The sequence below is a fragment of the Onychostoma macrolepis genome, chromosome 05 (genome assembly GCF_012432095.1).
Source record: "Onychostoma macrolepis isolate SWU-2019 chromosome 05, ASM1243209v1, whole genome shotgun sequence".
Lineage (NCBI taxonomy): Eukaryota > Metazoa > Chordata > Actinopteri > Cypriniformes > Cyprinidae > Onychostoma > Onychostoma macrolepis.
Genome location: NC_081159.1, coordinates 43,756,170 through 43,775,387, shown reverse-complemented (window position 1 = coordinate 43,775,387; position 19,218 = coordinate 43,756,170). Strand labels below are relative to the sequence as shown.

At 35.0% G+C, this 19,218-nt stretch overlaps 2 protein-coding genes across 9 annotated transcripts in view; one reads left to right on the top strand and one right to left on the bottom strand.

The window, feature by feature from the left end:
• cita (citron rho-interacting serine/threonine kinase a) overlaps nt 1-4,072 on the top strand; it is a 107,955-nt gene extending 103,883 nt beyond the window's left edge. For 4 of the 6 annotated variants that reach the window (XM_058775865.1, XM_058775863.1, XM_058775864.1 and 1 more), the window contains 2 exons: nt 554-899; nt 3,211-4,072. In XM_058775865.1, coding sequence (XP_058631848.1) covers nt 554-899; nt 3,211-3,237 — 373 coding nt within the window. In that variant the 3' untranslated portion in view covers nt 3,238-4,072. The remainder of the gene's footprint in view (nt 1-553; nt 900-3,210) is intronic. The other 2 variants (XM_058775866.1, XM_058775860.1) reach the window with 1 other exon arrangement.
• A 2,330-nt stretch (nt 4,073-6,402) lies between these two features.
• The window catches only part of LOC131541111 (myotubularin-related protein 3), a 32,437-nt gene continuing 19,621 nt past the window's right edge, over nt 6,403-19,218 (bottom strand). For 2 of the 3 annotated variants that reach the window (XM_058776655.1, XM_058776656.1), the window contains exons 15-20: nt 18,553-18,698; nt 15,854-16,694; nt 13,891-14,004; nt 11,984-12,063; nt 10,571-10,597; nt 6,403-9,271 (exon numbers count right to left, since the gene is read on the bottom strand). In XM_058776655.1, the coding sequence (XP_058632638.1) occupies nt 9,085-9,271; nt 10,571-10,597; nt 11,984-12,063; nt 13,891-14,004; nt 15,854-16,694; nt 18,553-18,698 (1,395 nt within the window). In that variant the 3' untranslated portion in view covers nt 6,403-9,084. The remainder of the gene's footprint in view (nt 9,272-10,570; nt 10,598-11,983; nt 12,064-13,890; nt 14,005-15,853; nt 16,695-18,552; nt 18,699-19,218) is intronic. The other variant, XM_058776660.1, reaches the window with a different exon arrangement.

The following is a 19,218-nucleotide window of genomic DNA, read 5'->3' as shown; positions in this document are numbered from 1 at the left end:
GAGGCGTTTGTCAGCGAAGGGACAGAGCGGTGTGGAATAAAGGTAAATTATATGAAAAATAATGCGTTTTTAAAAAAACGAAGCATGAACACATGTTAGACTGCACCCCATAAACACAATCAAGCCTAGAAAAAAAAACAGTAAACCACCCCTTTAATTTCTTAAAAAAAAAAAACTACTGTATTTACATAAGATTTATTCATATTTCAAATTACTGTTGCATTGTACATTTTTGTACAATGAAAATCATGAAAAATCATGAAAATCATCTTTACAAATCAATTTGCTTCAAAAATAAAGTGTAAATGAAAGAAACTTACTGTTGAAACAGAGCTGAACACAACTTTAAGGTGTTTTGGTGGAAACTGGTATATTTCTGTGAACTACACTAGTCAGCATTTGAAGTGGATCAAAACCTTTCAATGTTGTCGTAAAACCTAAAAGCGTTTTTTGTCTTTGGACAACTTTTATGAACTTTTTTGATCCACTTCAAATGCTGACTACTATACATGAATGCGACTGACTTGGACTCTTTCCTCCCGGTTTCTCGCAGCCCAAACAAGCGCGGTCCTCCCACCTATAACGAGCACATCTCGAAGCGTCTGGCCGCTATGCCCGCCGTACAGGAGGGCCTCCACCAGCCCGGGACGCCCCACCGCTACCGTGAGGCTCGCACCGAGTTCAGGCGGGACAAGTCTCCCGCACGGCCCCTGGATAGAGAGAAGTCCCCGGGCCGGCTGGAGCGATCGCCCGGCAGGATGATGGACCCTCGGCTGGACCGCTCACCGGGACGGGTCATGGACCTGCGCAGGGAGCGCTCGCCCGGCCGGGCGTTTGAGGAGCCCCGCCAAAGACTGCACACGGGATCAGCGCGAACCCCCATCAACACTGTTAACAAGGTCAGGATGACTGAACACACCTAACACACACACTCAATGCATTAAAGGCTCAAGTGAGATCTTTAGCACCAGTCTAGTGTTCAAAATTCAGAGTGACTCCAATTTTTAAAAAACATTAGTATATACCAGGCTTTTAAAAAGTCTTACATTTAGTTGTATCAAGTTAGTGTGTTAGTTAATTAGTGGCCTTAGTCGTAAGGCCATAAAAAGTCTTAAATGGTACAAGAAAGTCTTAATTAAATTTGTGGAAGGAAAGACAATAATTGCCATATGGCGACGTGTCATGATTAAACTTCAAAAGGATCTGATTTCATTGAATGAATATGAGTGCTGCATGTTTCAAAGTCGGGTGTTACCGGGGGGACCGCTATATTTCTGCCGTTCCTGCTGGCAGAGAATGAATCTGCATTTTCAATCAGCCCGTCTGCTATTCTTATTCAGACCAATACATATTTTTACGCAGCGCAAACAGCTGTAAATGTGAATCAACAAGAATCTAATAATAATGCATTATAAAAACCTAAACTATTAAGACACTAATGTATTTGTTATTAAATTAATATAACCGATGCTTTTCACTCATCTCTTTTCTTAAAAATTGAAAGGCTGAAATGTGAAGTTTATCATTTTATAAAACTTTTTGTTTTTTGTGAAAACCTGTATCTGAATGATATTAATTTAATTTGTGCAGCTCTTAAAAAGGTCTTGAAGTCTTAAATTTGATTTAAAATCCTTCAGTTACCCTGATAAACATGATCAATGACTTCCTTTCAGTGGAACATTTTTATATTGTATTGTATACGGAGAAAACAAACAGCTCAATTTTATTCAGAGACTCAAACTGAGCAAAAACATGCAATTTTCTGCAGATGCTGATATTTATGTAATGAAATTCTGATGCTTGTAATGTAAATCATTGAGCTCTTTAAAACAGTGCAGCAGATACTGACATAAAATGATCTATCAGTCGTCGCTCAATATCTCCAATAATATGTCTTAGCAAGATGAGATTGAAATGATCCAAACATATAATGCAATGCAATCCAGTGATGATTGAGAGATGAAGGAATAAACGCTCCTCAGAAGATGTGAGATGAAGATCATTCCTCCGCTGAGGAACAGTGAGAGTAAAGCTTCTGGAAACAAACGCTCCTCAAGAGATCCTGATGATCAGATTTGAGACGCACTGATTTTTCTAAAAAATGATTGATGGAGAATCAAGTAAAGCGGAGCTGCTTCAGTCCAGAAAGAGTTCATCTGGAAATATGACTGCAGTTATTCTGACGCTTACTTGATCAAATCCAGGGTTCCCACGGGTCCTTGAAATCCTTGAAAGTTTGTGAATCTGATTAAAAATGTTCAAGGCCCTGGAAAGTTTTTGAAAATAAACAAACATAGATACAGGTCCTTGAAAATTCCATATTATTCCCTCCGGTCCGCTAATGTGTTATTTCGCCAACACTTTGTGGCATATGCATACTAGCTTGCTTGATTTCGTTAGTTATGCACATTTATGCGTTCGTTAAGTGTTTCCTATGTGAGGTACTTTGTGTTGTTTGTTGCCATGGCGTTCACACGCTGCGAAACTACTAAGATGGTACCTCAACGTTTCACAGACACACCGTGAAACATTGCAAAAATAGGCTGAAACGTGATGCCTGGAAAATGCAAGTTTCAAGATATTTGGCTCACCAAAGAAGATTACAAAGAATGGCTTGCCAGAGATCCAAAGGATGTAATGTTATACTGCTTTGCTTGTTAAAATAATGAAAAGCCATGAGGCAAGAAAAACTTAAGCATATTCATATATCTTCTGGTTACATGAGCCTAAGCTCTTTTCAATAAAATCCATGCAAAAGTTAATATCAGATCATTTTAGAATACAGTATAGTATGTACAAAGTATTATTCAGTTTTATGCAAAACAGAAATACGACAAATAGAATATCAGATTTCTGTCATATGGCCAAAAATAAATGCAAAAAAAAAGCTTTTTGCATAGTTGTGTTTGACATGAAAGCTGTAACAATGTATCTTACAAGGTGACGCGATGTAACCTTGCTCTCACTTGAACTGTGTCCCAACATTAAGTCCTTCAATTTGAGGATATTGGACCTGGAAAGTCCTTGAAAGGTCCTTGAATTTGAAGTTAACCAAGGTGTGGGAACCCTGAAAATCGGTCAAGATTTGACAGCAGAAAGACACGAGGAGCACCAGCTGAGCAATTACACTGAAAGAGCTTTTACTGGATCAAAAGAAGGCATGGAGTAGATTGTGTGACTGCTGTTAATGGTGTGTGTTTGTGTGTCCAGCAGGTGTGGGATCAGTCGTCGGTGTAAGTGTCATCAGTGAAGAACATCTGATCCCGTCCGGATGAGGAAACTCACAGCACAACGTCTCGCTCACAAGGCCTTACAAACACAGACGATCACACACGGATCCGGCCAGCGTTTACTAAACCACACACTAACACACAGTTCTGCCTGTTGTTTGTCTGGATTTTCCTGTCCTTCTCTTTGTACTTTCCTCTGTCTTCTCTCCTCTTCCTCTGCTCTTTCCCACAATCCCCGGCGACAGCGTAGCGTCCGTCTCGACGGAAAGGGAATCTTTGTAAACCTCCAGAATGTCACGTTAACCTTGTAAATACGCCCACGTGATGTTTTTTATAAGAAGCGAATAACGAGGCGGGTCTATTTTTGTTAATGCGAGAAACTCGTTCAAATCGTCCGAAACTGCTTCAAAGTGGCACATTTTGCTTGAATCAAGCTGGCGTGTGTTCGATGGCGCTCGCTCTCCAGCTCCGGCAGCTCTAAACGTGTTCGGTGTTGCTTTCGGAGCTTTACCGCAGTATCGTCCGCTTCTCTGAATGATGAACTCAGGATCCCAATGTACCAGTACTAAAGGAATCGCTCTGGTTTCTCTCTCGACGACTGAAGTGCCGTGTGCCGCAGCGATCGTTTCGCCTCGTCCGTCTCGTTCTGCCGCATGGAGACGCTGTGACGGTTTGTTCTGTTCCTGCTTCTCATTTCTGTTCCTGTATCCTGACGCACTTCATTCTGCGCTAATCCACGCTGATGTTTAACCAGAGATGTAGCGTTTCTTGTTTTCTCATTTTTTATGATTATGGTCTGATAGCATTATCTATAGCCACTAATAAACTAAAGTTTATCTTTATCTGAGCCTCTGCGTCTTTGAGTTTTTCTGTACTTTCATAACCATTCTTTCAGGTGAAACTGAATATTCAATGAGAATAAATTTCTGAAGTGGAGCGAGTTATTACATTTTGATGAAAGATTATGAGGATGAACTTTGAAATGGATTGAATCAGTCATAATGAGACCAAAAGCGTTTATTAACCCTCTGGTGCTCTTCGGTCACTTTTTTGACTGAGACATTTTCTGTTGAGAATTTTTAAAAATCACAGCTTCATCGGAATTGTATGAAACTTGGTGACTTTTATGGCATTTGTAATGTAAACAAACACAAAAATTGAGGGCATGATTCGAGCAGGCTGAGTGGTTGTAAAAAATAAAATAGTCACACTTGTGGTCTTCGGTCAAAAATGACTGACCATGGGAAATGAATGGGAAATGGAGAAAGAAAAAAAAACTGCCGCTTCAAATCAACATTTCAAACAAAAAAAAAAGTCTAAACCTTTACAAAAAGTATTTATGTCTAAAAACAATTAGAGAATTTATAGGCCTTTTATATAGAGCTATATAGGAATCTATGGGCTAAACCAGGGCTCCTCAAATCTGGACCTCGAGATCCACTTTCCTGCAGAGTTTAGCTGTAACCCTAATCAAACACACCTGAACATGCTAATCAGTGTCTTGAAAATCACAGACAGGTGAGTTTGATCAGGGTTGGAGCTAAACTCTGCAGTTGATTGGAGCTCCAGGGTAAGATTTGAGGAACCCTGGGCTAAACTATGGATTTGCAGATGTTTTTCTTATTTTACTCCCACCAGATGGCACTAAACTGGCTTCAAAAATCTGATTTTAAAGGCATTGACTCGGTTTTAACATGAAATACTGCATTAATTGAAAAGCAATATAAAAATTTTTTTTTTTTAATTTTATTACTTTCAATGGGAAGAAATTGATCATAATTATTGCATAAATATTAATTGAGCACCATGAAATTAGGAGGAGGGGTGTCCAGTCAAGTGTGACTCTCAAAAGCACCAGAGGGTTAAGAAAGTAAAGAGTCGGTTTTGATTTCATGTTGACCTTACAAGTGTCTGATGCAGCTCTAGTTTGTTTTCTAATATTATAGTATTATATTGAGATCCCCACATCTCTGGGACTGAACCACATGATGGAGGTTTAAAAATGAAGATTCCAAAAGAAAAATGTATTAAGAACTAGAATCTAAAATCGCATTCAGGTATCTTTAATACTTCTTGAGTTACAGACACGCAAACTTTGGAAAAAGAGTATTTATGGCACTCAGACAGGTGTTCAGATGCATCTCTAGTTTCAACATTGTTTATTCCTCAGACGTTCCTCTTTAAAAGAAAATAATCAAGATCCAATATCTAAAAGGGCATTAAGATATCTTTAATACCACTTGAGTTACATACATGCAAACTTGAAAGAAAAACTTTTTCCCGTTTTTGAATGGTCACCGTTGGAGTATAATGTAACAAAGATTGCTAAAGTCAACAGATTTTACTAATAGACCTACCAATCTCTGTGTAAAATTAATATAATGATGCTGCCATCTTTCAGAAGTCATTTTTAACCCCCTGAAGTTCGGCTCTGAATCTCAGGTGAAAATGGCCTTTTTTCTTTCTGGGTTTGGTGGAATCATTAACATATGATTATAGTTTTTATAATTTTTTTGTATTAACATTTATTTATTTATATATATATATATATATATATATATAAAATTGTTTTTTTAATTAAGTTAAAGTTTTAGTATCTTTTTATTATTATTAATTGTTAACTTATTTTTTTCAAGCCAATTGGCAATTTTTAATGTTTTAGTTTAACGATAACCAATTTGGTTTAAATATCGACAGATTGAAGTGTAAATTTAGCAGGGTCTGGAAATGCTTCCTCATTTATTTACACATGGAAAGTTGATTGATAACATTGCAGTTAAGTCACATAATTACGTGTTTGCATAGGACATATGAGGTATTTCATATTTTTCTTGATCTCATATGATTCTAGATTTCTTCATCTCTCAATCAGCATTGGATTGCATTGCATTATATGTTTGGATCATTTCAATCTCATCTTACTAAGACATATTATTGGAGATAGAGAGCGACGGCTGATATTTATATAATTTTGTCATTACCTGCTGTACTGTTATAAACATCTCATTGATTTACATTGCAAGCATCAGAATTTCATCATATAAATATCAACATCTGCAGCAAATTCATATTTCTGCTCTGTTTGAGTCTGATTGAGCCTTTTTTTTCCTCCATATTCTGACTCTATCAGACTAAATGAGCCATGAAAGCCTAATGACCAAATAGACGTGGATCAGGTTGGCAGTGTGTTGTGCTTTAATGTCATTCACACAAACGCCTCCATAAGCGACAGCAGCAGCAGCAGCGACGGCTCATACAAACTCTGGCTGACACAGAGAGGAAAGACAGCAGCATTGTGGGAGATTTCATCAGGGCGAGTCCATCCAGCCCCTCGACCAGACAGCGAAGCGGCAGCAGACGCGTTTGAGATCAGACACGGATCGTCCTGATGAGATTCAGGCGATGCTCTGTGATCCTGTGCAGTATTGCTGGAGTTCATCATTCAGTCCATCAGGCTTTCATTACATTGGCTGTACACGTCACATGACATACATACAAATTACATGTACACGGATTCAAGTGTGCAAAACTCCTCCGACCGGAGAACATGATTATAAGAGTCGTGTCTTACAGGAAGTTCACATTAAAACTCGCTCTCATGGTGCTTCAAACCCGTAAGAGTTTCTTTCTTCAGTGCAACACGTCTGAAGAGCATCGGAGCTGCTGCTCTCCATGCAACCGACGCACGGAGAGCCGAGTTTAACTCGTATTTACATTAATGTCGTGCACTATTTTTAGTCTTTTTGAAGCATGACCATATAAAAATAATCAAAAGAGAAGCTCAGGGGCCAGATTCACAAAGAATATAATTCTTCAAATTTTTCAAGTTTAAGAATATTTTATATTCCTAAAAATATTTCTTCAGAATGTTGTTTTTTATGAAGAATCTGACTTCCTGAAAAAATTCATCATAACTTATAAAGTTTAAAAATAAAATATTTCCTTAATTAAAAAATAAAATAACCTCAAACTAGTCTTAAGTGCCCAAAGAGAAGTCGTTTAATGAATTCATTGAAATTTAGTATCAACTCAACACCCTTATATAATTAATAAAGTTTTGATTTGATCATTTTCAGTAGATATGATAGATACAGGTTCACTCTAGAGAAAGCACAAAAAAGACTAACAACAAATGACAGACGATTAAAAAAATTATTTTAAAAACTTAATTTATTCAAGAATTTAATTTAAGATTCGTAAGCATTTCTTGGAATTTATCTTAAGAAACGTCTTAACTTCTTTAAGATTTTTGTGAATCTAAGTGCAATCAGATAAACGCCTAATTAAGCCTGGCATTTTCTTCTTAAGAACAAAAATAAGACATTCTTACACACTTCTTTCTGAAGAAGATTTCTGTGTATCATATGGCCTTGGAAGTCATCTTAAGAAATGACTTAAATTCCAAAACGTTTACATTTATCTTAAGAAATGTGTTCAGATTTTTGTGAATCGCACAAATGTTGGAATTTATCTAAGAAATTTTTGCTTAAGAACATTTACATGAATTGTACAAACTTGTCATTTATCTTGTGTCTTAATTTCATAAGATGTTCATGAATCGTATGAACTTTTTGGAAATTATCTTCATAAGATTTTCATGATTCTTTTGAAATTCTTGGAATTTATCTTAAGAAATGTGTTAACTTCAGAATACTTACGTGAATCGTTCAAACTTAAATATGATCTTAGGAAATGTCTTAAAGGTGCAGTATGTAATATCGATAGCATTTTTCAGAGAAACGGCTATGTAACATGTTTCCTAAATATCTACAAACATGTTATTTTTTGGCTTCAGAAGAGTCAAAAAATTACATACAGCACCTTTCATTTCATAATGTTTTTGTGAATCTGGTCAAACTGATGAAAATAGTGCGTGAGGTGTTTTTCATTGCATTGATCAGTGAATCTTTGGGAAGAAACATGCACTCACAAATTCAGCTCGTTTGTCTTCTTAAAGGGAGACACTGCAGGCAATAACGCTGGGGTTTCATGCATCTGTCAAGTTTGAGATTTTGGGGGTTGTTCATTAAGTGTTTTTTCAGACTAGTGGAAAGAAAACATCCAAAAGACACCGTCAAGTGTTTCTTTTATAGCACTTTATCTATTTGTGTCGATATTTTTCTCCACAAAACCAGTCATAAGGGTCAATTTTTTAAAATTGATATTTATACATAAGCTGAATAAATAATAAATTTGACTGAGATACAACTATTTGGAAATCTGAGGAGCAAAAAAATCTAAATATTGAGAAAATCACCTTTAAAGTTGTCCAAATGAATTTCTTAGTAATGCATATTACTAATCAAAAATTAAGTTTTAATATATTTACGGTAAGAAATTTACAAAATATCTTCATGGAACACGATCTTTACTTAATATCCTAATGATTTTTTGCTTAAAAGAAATATTGCTAATTGTGACCCATACAATGTATTGTTGTCTACTGCTACAAATACACCCCAGCGACTTAAGACTGCTTTTGTCCTTTATTGTGAAACTGATTTCATCCAGTGTTCAGATTTTTGTACTAGAAATGTATGCAAATTAGTGCATATAATGCCTCATCTGCATATTTAAACCGAACATTTTAGAAACCTTGTAATATAAGTTTACATGTTTGCAATTATCAATGTAATATTTTTTTACCCTATTCACCTGCAGCGTCTCGCCTTAAGAAAATGTTTGAGAAATTTTTAGTGAAATTTTCAGGAACTGCACGTTTGAATATTCTAAGAGTTTGTAATAAGATGTGTGTGAATCCGCCCGGACGCTGAAGTGCTGTTTAGTGTTGCACAGAAGTCAGTCACTCTTACGGCTCTGCGTGAGGGAGTGGTTTATTGGGCCGGATGCGGTCTCAGTTGGAGCTGGCGGTGATGGGTTTCTCCAGCTCCAGGTCGGCGGGAGGGAGCGCCGGAGGGACGGCGGAGGGCCGCAGGTGACCGTAACACGCCTGACACACGCGACTGGGCTCACGGAGCTGCTGACTCGACACCGCCACCTTCTGATCGCAGCAGCTGGCGCAGAAAACATTCCCACAGTTCCTAGAGGACCGAGAGAGAGTCCGGTGAGAGTCTAAACTTCTAATGCTGTTTTATAGAAATAGACTTCATAAAAGTACTTCAGTTTCACTATATATATATATATATATACACTACCAGTCAAAATTTTTAAACAGTAAGATTTTAAATGTCTTTTAAAGAAGTCTTTTCTGCTCAGCAAGCCTGCATTTATTTGATCCAAAATACAGCAAAAGCAGTAATATTGTGAAATATTTTTACTATTTAAAATAACTGCTTTCTATTTGAATATGTGTTAAACTGTAATTTATTTCTGTGATGCGCAGCTGTATTTCCAGTCTTCAGTGTCACATGATCTTCAGAAATCATAATAATATGCTGATTTGCTGCTCGAGAAACAAAGGAAAGAGGTCCTATTTTTTATTGGTGGCCTGCAGAACATTCTCAAAACAAGCGAAGAGGACCGTTAAAAAGGGCTTATTAAATAAAATAGTTATTCCAAATGGTACCATAATATAACTTTTTTTAAAATATATTTTTAAGACCTGCAACAGTATCTAGTATTATATTAATTTAAACAATTATTACCAATCAATTATTATATTAACATACAAATATATCTTATTCAAAATCTTGGAATAAGTATAATTTCTATAAGTATATAGAAATAATTTGTAATAAGTATAATTTCTATTCATCAGAAAGACCTGAAAAAAATTATACTCGGCTGTTTTCAACAATAATAATAAATGTTTTTTAAACAGCAAATCAGAATATTAGAATGATTTCTGAAGGATCATGTGACACGAGAAATGATGCTAGAAATAGGAATAAAATTCCTATAGAAAACAGTTATTTTAAATAGTAAAAATATTTCACAATATTACTGCATTTGCTGTACTTTGGATCAAATAAATGCAGGCTTGCTGAGCAGAAGAGACTTCTTTAAAAGACATAAAAAATCTTACTGTTCAAAAACTTTTGACTTTTGATATATATATATATATGTATTATAATAGACTAATTATACATCATCAATGGCAGTTCATTTCCACAAATTGAGCCAATTTTCTTTCATACTAACTACAAATGAACTACATCCCAGACTCTGACTGACTGCTGTGAATCTGAGCTTTTACACCAGCTAAACCGGATTGGCACCAGAAGCTCTAGTGTGAACACAAGCACCAAGTGGTTTGGATTCAGAGCTGCGATGGAGGAAACGATAATGAGAAAATGACAGGCAGTGACACGCTGGTTTAGGAGGGAAGGGAAAGACGGATGGATTGACAGGAAGTGCAGGAGGAAGAGGAGGAGTCTCACCAGGCCTCCTCAACCGGCTCTCTGCCGCTGCAGCAGAATGAGAGACAGAGAGAGAGAAAGAGAATCAGAGACACGGATGAGACCACAGTCAAACTCAGCTGCGCAACTCAAACACTATTTTTACATTCATATCGTTTTTATATGAATATAGGTTATATTAAAGTTCAAAAGTTATTGAGGGGGAAAATGTAGAAATTAATATAATTTTTTTACCGTTTAAATTCAGATAATTGTAATACATAAAATTTCAATAAATAATTAAATTCTAATTATTAAATTAAATCTTACTAGTGAAAAACAAAAAATAATTGGGGGGATGGATTAAAGTAGAAATATCATTGAAGTTTGTTTTACTACATTTTTAGCATTTTAATTTTAAATATATTAAATTTTAAATATTTTAAATATTATAAGGATTAGAAATCCTTAAATATAATTAAATGAATATATTTTAAAATTAGTATATTTTTATCTTAGTGTATTAAATCAATAGAAGTTCAAGAACTGTATTTTCTTTAATACAATTTTTGCATTTTAATTTATTTAGATTATTCGGTAACACTTTACTTTAAGGTTCATTAGTTAACAACATTAGTAAACATGAACTAAGAATGAACAATACTTCTACAGCATTTATTAATCTTAGTTAATGTTCATTTCAGCATTTACTAATGCATTATTAAAATCACGAGTTGTGTTTTTTAACGTTAGTTAATGCACTGAACTAACATGAACTAACAATGAACAACTGTATTTTTATTAACTAACGTTAACAGATGAATAAATAGTGTAATAAATGTATTGATCATTGTCTGTTCATGTTAGTTAATACATTAACTAATGTTAACAAATGACACCTTATTGTAAAGTGTAAAAACTTTAATAAATCATTCAATCCAAATAAATAGTGCTCATCATGGAAAGAGCACGAGACTCGATTCACAACGGTTTCCAAACCTCCAAAACTGCTTCTAACCTTCTTTTAAGTGTTAAATGTTGATGTTTAAAAGGCGTTAACCAGCGTTAAGTATGGAGTGAAAAGCTTAAATGAATATTCCAAGTTCAGCTCAATCGACAGCACTTGCTCCATAATGTTGATTACCACAAAAAAAAAAAAAAAAATTAATTTGTCCTTTGTTTACTTAAAAAAAGCAAAATGGAGAATACAGCGAAGCACTCACAAATGAAGGTGAATGAGGCAGATTTTAAAAGCAGAAATGTTAAAACTGTGTATTAATTGAGCTGTAAAGCATTTTGTTTATATCATGTGGCTGTACTAGTGAGTATTTCAGTGTTTAACAAATGCTGTGGATTAATGTGCACTGACGCTGAAATATCTGCGTGTGTTTTAGGGTCAGTAGCGGGTGAGATTCAGGACAGAGGAGGGTAACGACACACACACACACTGATCACCTGCAGTGATGCTTCCTCGCCGCCAGCCAGAGCGTCCTCTCGCACCCGTAGCAGCGAGACGCCGCGCGATCCGAGAACCACTGCGTCACATGACCACAAACACAACAAGCATTAGAACCATGAACCACAGCAGGTCACGTTCACATTAGGCTTGCAGTGATAGTCGGTGTTAACGGTTACATCACTTGCACACCGCAGCACCATGGTTTGGATTTTTTTATAGTAATAAAAAATTCAAAATAATTTAGTTCAGTTAAATCTGGAATCTGAGGGTGCAAAACAATCTAAATATTGAGAAAATTGCCCTTAAAGTTGTCCAAATGAATTCTTAGCAATGCATATTACTAATCAAAAATTAAGTTTTGATATATTTACGGCAAGAAATTTACAAAATATCTTCATGGAACATGATCTTTACTTAATATCCTAATGATTTTTGGCATGAAAGAAAAATCTATCATTTTGACCCATACAATGTATTTTTGGCTATTGCTACAAATATACCCCAAATATGCTCCAGGATCACATTTATACTACAGGGCAGTTCAATGCTTGAATCTGATTGGCTGACGGACGTTCTAATCTAAGGTGTGCAATTATTTTCAGGGAAACGCACAGCAAATTTTAGTTTTTTCGTATTCGTTATCCTAAAAATTAATCACGGACAAAAACCTTGCACACCGAGTCCGATGCGTATTAATTAATCCGTTGCGATAAAAGTCTTCAAGCAGTGAGGATGATTTTGTTGTCCTCTCGCTTCTTAAAAAGAGAAAAAGAAAGGAAATATTGGGTCCATCCAATCAGTTTGCTCATACAGTGGCTCTGAATTGTCACAACACCTCTCAAAATGCTTGCTACTGATGTAAAAGATGCAGAAAATCGAACCCAATCCGAAATTTTTTTATGACGTACGAAAATTGTAATTAATATCTATAACAAAAATGATAACTATAACTAAAATATTCGTTACTATAACAAAAACACTAAATATAGAGATCTATAACTATAACTATGACTTTTTTCCTCTCCGTCACGACCCTAGTTCACACTGCGGCTAATTCAGAGTCACTCCTCTTCTGAACTGAATCCGGTGTTTTACTCAGTCTACTACTGGATTTCTTCATTAAATCTGTGAACTGAACCACTGTTGACTGTATTGATCAGGGTTCGTACAGAAACTGCTAAATGAAATTCCAGGACTCTCAAGGACTTTTCAAGCATTACTTTTTTGGTTTTCAAGGACTAAAATCTGAGATCTCCCTTATCAAACAACATCGTTATTATCTTTCAAATTCTAATAAACTAATAAAACAAATTGGTACAAATAAAGTGCAGCACAAAAGCATGCAATGACTGTGTGGCATTTGAAAGGACACTATGGCAAAGTTATCGCTTCCTTATTCAAACTGTTTTTTTAATGAATATATGACTGACCTGAAGAATGAAAGCTATATCATACACTTGGAAAATTATGAGCTATATCACCGATTATCAACACGAGGGGCGTGACAATACACTTAGCTCACGAGATGAGACAAAATACAGATACTTGGTTCACTAGAACGAGACAATATTTGAATACTATTTTTAAGCATTTTTTTATGACAAAATATTTGTCTTTTAAATCACACAAAGCAAAACAAGGCAGTAGTATTTTGTAACTAATCTAGGGCTGTAACTAATTATTATTTTGGTAATTGAGTAATCTGATATTTTTTAGTAATACAAATAGACCTAAAGTCTAAAATTCAAGAGGTTGTTTTATCGAAAAAAAATTAACACTAATTTCACACATACTGCCTTTTAAAAATTAAAGTCCTTTTCAAGTACCTTCTCAAAAATATGGCGGTTTTCCAGGACTTCAATTTCAAAAAGTCAATTTCAAGCCCTGTACGAGCCCTGCTCACCTCTGCTTCCCGCTGTTCGATCTGTTCCCAGCTGGACTCGGGCAGGAGATCGGTGTTCCCGCAGCGCTGCAGACAGCCAGACTCCATGTTATTCTCCCCGTCTGGCAGAGACGTCTGCGGCACACAGGAACAGGAAGAGTGAGATCCACGGTCCGTTTACACCACAAACACTAACTATAATTAATATCTATAACAAAAATTATAACTACAACGATAACTATAACTAAAATATTCATTACTATAACAAAAACACTAACTATAGAGATCTATAACAATAACTATAAAAGTTAATATGACTATAAGAAGATCCATAACGATAACTATAATAACTGTAACAATATCTATGATAACTACAGTGATAAATATAATAAATCTAACAATACTATAACAATAACTATAAATATAACAGTATCTATAACTAGAGCTAACTATAATGGGATCTATAATAATAACTATAACTACAAAGATAACTATAACGATAAATATAGTAACAATAATATCTGTAACGATAACTATTACTATAATAACTACAACAGAATCTATACTGATAACTAGAACAATAAATATAAAAATAATATCTGTAACGATAACTATAGAGCTAACTAGAACTATAATAACTATAACGGGATCTATACCAATAACTATAATAATAACTATATCAAAAACTATATCTCTAACTACAAAGACAACTATAACGATAAATATAATAACAATAATATCTGTAACAATAACTATAGCAATAACTATAAATATAGCAGTAACTGTAAAGATAACAGTAACAATGTCTATAACGATAACTGTAATGATAACTATAACAATATAACAATAACTATAATATATATAATGATAACTGCATTGATAACTTTAATAACTATAATGATGACTCTTAACTATAATGATAATTATATTAGTATCCACACCAATGGATGATAACATGTTTATTATAAAAGCGCACTGCAGTTTTGTCGACTGCCGCTTTAAATGCTTGATTGGCTGTCAATGTTTTTTTGTTGTTGTTCATCAGCTGGAAAAAAAAATTGCTATCTGCTAAAAAAAAAAGTGATATCTTTACAATATAATCCCTCCGAGTCATTATTGTTATAGTTGTGGTGTGGACTCTGCTATTCTCTTAGTAGTAGTAGTATATTTTTATACTGCATCTTACGCTATTTTCATAGCAAAAACAATAAATGAAAAAATACAAGTATAACAAATACAATAAAAACCAGCAAACAAACAAACACAAGTTATATTACACAATATTTTTTACATTAACATATTATTAAAAATTCTAAAACTTTTTCTGGCAAAATTATACTCTTTAAGTGAGTTCACTTCATACATTAAAAGCTGGACAGTCCAATAAAATCTGTTTGCTATTCTCTTAGAGTTAGAACGATTATTATTACTATGTTTATAGTCCTTGGCGTGAACGGACCTTAATTAAATGAATAATGTTAATTAAGTTATTTTTATAGCATTTAATTCCACTCATGTGATTTATTATCACTAAACTCTAGCAATCTCTATTCTAATTCTATTCTTAAAAAAAGACTTGAACTCTATTCATTTACTAACCGCCTGTTTTCTTTAAAAAAAAAAAACTAACACTAGCTTCTCTATTGTTTTTCTATTCTATTTATTCCTTTTCTTTTTATTTATTATACAAGTAACAAAAGCAAAAAAGGCCTCCAACACAAGCTTGCTCTGTTCTTTTTCTATTCTGTTTTCTTTATATTTAAATATTATATTTAAAAAAATTTATATAATTAAAAAAAAATAACTTGCTATGCATTAAGCTGACTGAGGCTTGTTATAGCACTTGCGTATCATTGCACTTGTGTTGGTTTTGATTGCTTCTATTGTCCTCATTTGTAAGTCGCTTCGGATAAAAGCGTCTGCTAAATGACTGAATGTAAATGTAAACGCAGGTTACGAAGCGTAACGTGTGTTTGTTCCTCACCAGCTTCCCGTTGACGTGCAGACGGCTCCAGAGCTCCTGCACCTGTTTCTTCAGCGTCTCCACCTGCAGCTGATGCCCCGCCTCCATCTGCCGCAGACGCACCTGGACAGCGTCGCTGTGCAGACTCAAGCCGTCCTTCTCCAGGTGCCCTAACGCCGATAAACGCCCGGAAACACCCAGCGAGCGCTTGTGGGGTGACGTCGGAGAAGCGTCTCCCGCTGCGTCCCGATCGGCCGACGGAAAAAGAGGATGAACGGGATGCTGGGAAGGTGAACAGACGCCATTAAGAGTCTGAGTTGTGTGGTTTGGACTGCAAGAACTTTCCATGGAAGATTGGCTGCTAGATTCTGAAGAATCATGGGTAATAGTACAATGATCTAGATGCAATCCTTGTGGTGTTAATTCAATGTTTTCGTTAGTTTGCAAAGGATGCTGGGATGCAGGTGGGCGTTTTTCTTCACGCTCCTCAGGCGACTCGAGCGTTTGGTCCTCACTGTTGCTCTCATTCAGAGCCGATTCCTCGGGGATATCGAAGGCAGGCGTGTTTTTCCTGTGCTCTTCCTGTGAGATGTTTTGCATTTGGCTGTCAGTCACAGAAAGCTCCGCCCCGTTTTCTGAACGATCTGTGTTTAATTGATCAGAAAGGTTTGTGTTCAGGCCGAGTCTCTGATCCAGGCCGCCCGGCGAGTGCTTTCCGTCGGCTTCTGTCGTCACGCTGATCTCCAGAGCTAGCAGACGCTCATGCCACTTCTCATTCAGGTTTGGGTCGCTGCTGCGGCGGTTTGGGGTCAAACCCTCACAGGACGTGGGCAGATCGTCGTACGACCGTGTCTTTGGTAACCTGAAAAACAATAGACAAAAGGAAACTGTAAATCACACAATTCAGAATCAGAGAGGAGCCTTTAATCAAGACTCAGATGTGCCGATGCTGGTTTACTCAAAAACAGGGGTGATCGTGCTTTTTCTGTTCAGATCTGCCTCAACTTCATCTATTTTTAAGTCTACTCCTATTTCTTTTCCATGGCATTCAATATTCCTTGACTTGCTATGCTATGATTCTCTGTTTTGGTGAACCTCATCCATTTTACAGTGTGTTTTATAGTTTATTTTATTGTTTATAATCTTGCTGATCTCTTTTATTTTGCATACTCTGTGCAGCACTTTGGTCGACTTCGGTTGTTTTTAAATGTGCTATATAAATAAACATTGTATTGTATAATGATCGTGTTTACATGCACTAGAATGTTCCAATATTAATGACAATGTGGTCATTTTTAACATAAATACTATGTAAAATTTTACGTAAGCATTTTATGTTAGCATTTCTGTAGCTATTATTATATATTTATTATGGTTAACCAAAACTAAAACCATGAAACATTTTGTTACTTGAAATAAAATAAACATTAACTTAGCTTTTTATTTCAGGTTTTTGCCAAAGCATTATTTCTAATTTTAACTTAGTTTAACTTGATTTAGTAAAATAACTAAAACTGTAAGAAAGATTAATAAAAACTTTACATATTTAAAATGCAATAAAATTACTAAAATGAATGAATGAAGGTAAAATGAAAATGGAAAATATAAAAAATAATTTTAAATATTAACGAAATTGGGTTTGATTTCTAGGGAAAGCATGAACTGACAAAAATATATACTTTAAAATCAGGGTTATTAACTAAAACTAAAAATAAAACCCTAAAAAAAAAATGTTTACTAGAAAGAAAATAAACAAACTGAAATAAAAAAAGTAATATAACTAAAATTGAAACTGAAATAAAAATGATATAGACAAAAAATGACAAAAACGAACTAATATTAAATTGGAAAAAACAGGGCTGTCAAGCGATTAAAATTTTTAATCTTATTAATCAAATGATGTGCCGCTTAATTAATCAAATTAATTCCACATCAGTTTTGGCTGAGAAATTATCACCTCAAATGATCTTTATAAAAAATGTTGTATGAGAAAAGCATTAAATAGACATTACAAAAAAGTAGCTGTAGAGAGAAATATTTTGATTCAACATTGCATAAATTATAATAAATGTGACCCTGGAGCACAAAACCAGTCTTATGTCGCTGGGGTATATTTATAGCAATAGCCAGAAATACACTGTATGGGTCAAAATTATCAATTTTATCATTTTATCTTTTATCATTAGGATATTAAGTAAAGATCATGTTCCATGAAGATATTTTGTAAATTTCTTACCGTAAATATATTAAAACTCAATTTTTGATTATTAATATGCATTACTAAGAACTTCATTTGAACAACTTTAAATGTGATTTTCTCAATATTTTGATTTTTTTGCCCCCTCAGATTCCAGATTTTCAAATAGTTGTATCTCGGCCAAATATTGTCCGATCCTAACAAACCATACATCAATGCAAAGATTATTTATTCAGATGTATAAATCCAAATTTCGAAAAATTGACCCGGTTTTGTGGTCCAGGGTCACAAATGAGTATCGAGTTAAAAAAAAAAATGTATATTAAAATGTGAATATCTTGGTGATACTAAAATAACACTGCCTTAAATGCAATTTTAAGTTCCTTTCGAATAAAAGAATTACTAAGGCATAAATAAGTACGCATCATGTGACCACATTACCCTGATGCATGTAAACATGCTGAAAATGTGTTTGGAAAAGGAAATGCAGCACACACAAACACATATGTCACGTCTGGTTTACCTGCCCACAGGCGTGTCCTCGGGCGAGGCTGAGGGGGCGGAGTGTGGCACACATGACTCGTCAGAAGGCGTGGAGGGGGCGGAGTTGGGCAGGTAGACGGCACTCCACAGCATCAGATTCCTCACGTGACACACCGGGTGCAAAACCTGACGGAGATGGAGAGATTTGAAACCTGGTGAGCTGCCTAGATATACACGACAGCATTTAAAGTGCTCTCTAGGTGGATCATCTAGGCAGGTCACTACCAGCATTCAAAAGTTTGAGGTCAACAAGATTTTTTCATGTTTTTGAAAGAAGTATCTTCTGCTCACCAAGGCTGCATTTATTGGATCACAAATACAGTAAAAATTTGAAAACATTATTATGATTTAAAATAGCTGTTGTCTATATAAATATCTGTTAAAATGTAATTTATTTCTGTGATCAAAGTTGAATTTCCAGCATCATTACTCCAGTCTTCAGTGTCACACGATCCTTCATGATGCTGATTTGCTGCTCAAGAAACATGATTATCATCATCAATGTTGAAAATGAATGTGATGTGGTGTTATTTTACTATCATTAAGAGACTATCATAGTTTTTATTAATTTTTTGAATCAGTTTTCATTTTTATATTTTAATTTGACATTTTAATATAATTTCCATTTTAATTGTAGTTAATGTTT